This window comes from Arachis ipaensis, chromosome B10 (genome assembly GCF_000816755.2).
Source record: "Arachis ipaensis cultivar K30076 chromosome B10, Araip1.1, whole genome shotgun sequence".
Lineage (NCBI taxonomy): Eukaryota > Viridiplantae > Streptophyta > Magnoliopsida > Fabales > Fabaceae > Arachis > Arachis ipaensis.
The window spans coordinates 16,388,303-16,392,438 of NC_029794.2; the positions used below are offsets into that span (position 1 = coordinate 16,388,303).

The following is a 4,136-nucleotide window of genomic DNA, read 5'->3' on the forward strand; positions in this document are numbered from 1 at the left end:
TTTGAGAAGCTGTCATTTACATCTTTTTTGAAAAGATCTTTTTTCCTTAAAAAAAGATATTTTTCATATAATAAATAAACAAAAGTACCTTTATATTGTTATACCTAAACATAATTAATAAATAAAAAGATATTTTTACATGAGATATCCAAACATAAAATTACTTTTACTTTTACATAAAATCATTTAAAAAAATATAACTCAAAAAAAGATATTTTCTTAAAAACTCACCCAAATAAATCCATAATTAATAAATAAAAAGATTTTTTTATATGAGATATTCAAAGATAAAATTACTTTTTATTTTTTCACTTGATCTTTCAAAAAAAATAACTCTTTATATTTGTTGTCACAGGTAGCGTACTAGGATTATTCTTTAATCCAAAATTGATTATTCTTTGAAGACTAGAAAGGATTCAAAGGCACTTGGACAAGATCAACAAGCCCCCTGTCCTCACCATAGTTGCTATTGGATGTTGTTATTATTATTATTTTCAGAGTGCAGATGGTGATATCATAGATTGTGTTCACAAAAGAAAACAACCAGCTCTTGATCCCTGTTCACTCTTGTTCTTTCGTCGCTCGCTTAACAATGTAAGTCTTTGATGTCAATAATGCGCTTCAAATTCCGTTAGGGTTTCTCTAGAGCCACGAATTTCATCACCGCTGATACGCAATCTTTTCAGGGGAGCGGTGAAGTTAGTCTTTCATTCTTCGCCGCGTATAGATGGCGTTTCTGTTGATCCTGAACCCGATTGGAGCTTCGACGCTCTCGTTTCGGAGCTCAATACCTTGGAGGCGAAGCTCGCCACTACTTCGGTTACTTCCTCGCAGTTCCAGAAAACAATGCCTACTTGGAAGAGAGGAGGTGAGAGAGGTAAACCTTTCGTGTTGCGTGCTCAAGAATTTGATTTGGATGACACAGAGAGCGACGATGATGGGGATAACAAAGCTTTGGTACCTGTCAAACGATTCAATTGCGATGAACTTTATCTGAGGTGCCTCTTTCTTCTTGAACCCTAGTCAATTTGAATACCCAACGCTATGTGAACGTTTTGTGGATCTTTAACTTCGCTTTCTCTTAGTGGATTAGTGGATGCTATGTTCATATGTTTGTTAATTTGATTATTTTCTTTTTCATTTCTTTTTTGCGTGCATTGGGTGGTTTGAAATTAATATTTGCATTGGCTTTGAAATCTCAGTGACAGTGATGATTCTGACGTGTCTGCATTTGACGTGCAACCCTACTTGATGGATGAAGGAAAAGAGGTGGAAACTGCGTTATTTGAGTTGGCACAAGAACATCAGCTTAGGGTTAATGTGAGTGATTTTGTCGATGTCAAAGCACTTGGTTTCCTAGTTGACTTGTTGATTACCTTAAATTTTACAAATTGAATAATTTGTCAATCTTGTTTGGATGTAGTACTAAAAAAGGTTATTATTTCACCCTTGAACATCTTTTTTGTCAATCTTGTTTGGATGTAGTACTAAAAAAGGTTATTATTTCACCCTTGAACATCTTTTTTTTGTAATAAAACTTGTTTTTATCTTTTTTTAGGGATTCTACTTTTACTAAAACAAATTTTCCAAGCATTTTAGAGATGATCTTTCTTCATTTAGAAAGGATTTCTTCTTTTTCGTCTATGAAATTGCACCAATACAACAGGGCATTTCGTATCTATGTAGACCTGTTTGTAAAATGTTCTGGATTGACAGGATGAAATACGGACTAAGATCTCAGCATTGGAGACAGCTCTGGCAGATGAAAGTCAGAACTCTACCTCCGCTCTTCTTCGAGTTGAGAAATATAAAGAATCAAGACAAGAACAGGATAAAAAGTTAGATACACAATATCAGCGCAGGATGTAAGATTGCAATGTCCCGTGTCCCCCTCCCTGCTTTTTTCATGGCAATATGATAATTCTCTTATGCTACATATCTATCTGGTCAGACTTGATGTTAGCAACAGCTATACGGTTGTTTGCATTTTCAATGTGCTTTATGACAGCTTCTAACTATGGATCTTACATTGTAGTGATTTTGTTAATTGCATACTTTTGCGAACTTTGAGCATTTTCTTTTTTCTTTTCCCCTTCTGTTTGTTTAACTTATTCCTGGGAGCAAGACAGTTTAACTTCTATATATCCAAAAAGCCAGAAACAGAAAATTGAGCATTCATTATCCTCCTCTTAATAAACTTCTTTTATAAAAAAAGTTGCACCTTACTTTTAGACTTTAGAGATGGGGAATCTAATTTTGTTTGATGAATCCATTTTTATGAATACTGAAATTGAATGATACTTCATATAATATGTATTTCTAATTTTGATCAATAATATTTGACATGTGTGGCATGTTTTCTGATAGTCATCTACTCCCAAGAAACCCCAACAGAACATTTTCTTTGTTCCTTACTCTCATGTTGTTTTGTGGTTGCTAGATTAAGAAACTGATATCTGACATCCCTCTTTTTTTGTAGTGCAGAAGCACTTGATAATCACTTGACAGCTGTTCAACGGGACCGTGAACTTAGATCACAAATAGAAGAAAGGAAAATAAGAAGTGATGCAGCTTATGAAGAAGCGAAGAGAAAGGTTGCTTTGCAAGAGGAAAAGCAGCAGCAGGAAAAGGCTAAAGCAGAAGCAGAGGTACTTTATCTTCTAATTAATATTGTGTGTTAACAAGGCATTAGACATAAATGGTTTCACATTTCATTTGAAATTGAAATAGCCATCCCATGTTTGCAGTTACAAATCTGCATTGTTTTTTCCTTTTATTTTCACTGATATTCATTTCTGTTACTGTATTGCTCATGTTTGTTAAGACAGATCTTTTCTTGTCAGTCTTATTTATATTGCAAGCCTTGGTCTAAGTCCTATATTTTTTACTTTTCAATTTTGTGGAGGTAGGCCAAACTTAGAGCTGAAGAAGCAAAACGAGCTGCATTGGAAGCTGAGAGAAAGGCAGCAATGGAAGCTGAAAAAAGAGCAGCAGCAGAAGCTGAAAGGAGAGCAGAAAAGGAAGCTGTAGAAGGGGGTGCTGCTGGAACTTTCCAGAAGGTTACTTCTGGACGAACCCAACAAGAGGCTGCAGTGCATTCTACAGATGATGCATCAAGGGTATCAAATGCGGATACCAAGGAGTCTGGTATTTGCCTTTCCATTTTGTCACTTCTTCCTCACCCCTTTCTTACTCACACTAAGATGATGGTTTACCCATATCAGTATTTTAGTTTGCTGTTTACTTGTGTGTCCATATCTGATATACAAGAATGCTTTGCTTTCTTATTTTCTGACTTCCATTCAGTTGGATTTTATTTATCCTTTTTTGTTTTTTTTTTTCTCCTTCAAAATTTTGGTTGCGAAATTTTAATATTTTGCTCTTACATGTCTCATCAAGGTTGATTTTCAATGAGGTCATCCTTGTAAGCAACAAATGTCATTCAAGACAGTGAATCTTCTATTTTCTCTTCCGGCTGCACAGTTAATTACACAAGTTCACCTTTACACGGTTTATTATTGCTTCTTTTCTTCTTGGCTTCCTTTTATTCTTGGTTTGACATCTTTGCCATTAACTTAGAAAATGGAAGAGGTAGAAAAGCCATTGAATCACTTTGTAAAGTTGTAAACTTTGGTACAATTGATGTGTCATATGGGTGTGCCCCTTGCCGATCTGGGAGCTATAGGTTGTTATTTGTCTAAAAATCTTTGCCATCTGATATCTGTTATCTCAACTGGTCTGCACAATCTCAGGCAATCTGTATCGTGCTGCGACAAGTGCTGTAAGTTTGGAGAGTGGGAGACTACAGAAACTGAAAGAGCTGTGTGAGAGGAACCAAGCAATAAGATCTAGTTCTAATCAGGTATTATCTATGTTCAAATGAACGTTTTTCTAAACAATAGGATGCTATTTTTTGGTTTACATTAGAAGAATTCTGTATGTGTCTATCATCAGTTTCAAGACTAAGTTTTCCTGCAGCATACTGGGATTTTGATTGATTGTTTCATGTAAACAACTTTTCAGGATTATACTCGCTATGAAAGTCATATTTCTCGGTTGATAAGACAAATAAGGGGTGTAATAGACAATGTCAGGTGAAGTGAATCTTTTCATTTCAACAATGCATAATACTGCTT

General features: G+C 35.1%; 1 protein-coding gene across 3 annotated transcripts in view; it reads left to right on the top strand.

Annotated features, from left to right (window-relative positions):
• LOC107622749 (protein GLE1) overlaps window positions 375–4,136 on the top strand; it is a 7,440-nt gene continuing 3,678 nt past the window's right edge. For 2 of the 3 annotated variants that reach the window (XR_002356538.1, XM_021114760.1), the window contains exons 1-8: window positions 375–594; window positions 687–998; window positions 1,197–1,320; window positions 1,717–1,865; window positions 2,480–2,648; window positions 2,910–3,147; window positions 3,753–3,862; window positions 4,024–4,094. Coding sequence is in view for 2 of the 3 variants with exons in the window: in XM_021114760.1 (XP_020970419.1) it covers window positions 593–594; window positions 687–998; window positions 1,197–1,320; window positions 1,717–1,865; window positions 2,480–2,648; window positions 2,910–3,147; window positions 3,753–3,862; window positions 4,024–4,094 (1,175 nt within the window). In the remaining variant the exon portion in view is untranslated. The remainder of the gene's footprint in view (window positions 595–686; window positions 999–1,196; window positions 1,321–1,716; window positions 1,866–2,479; window positions 2,649–2,909; window positions 3,148–3,752; window positions 3,863–4,023; window positions 4,095–4,136) is intronic. The other variant, XM_016324766.2, reaches the window with a different exon arrangement.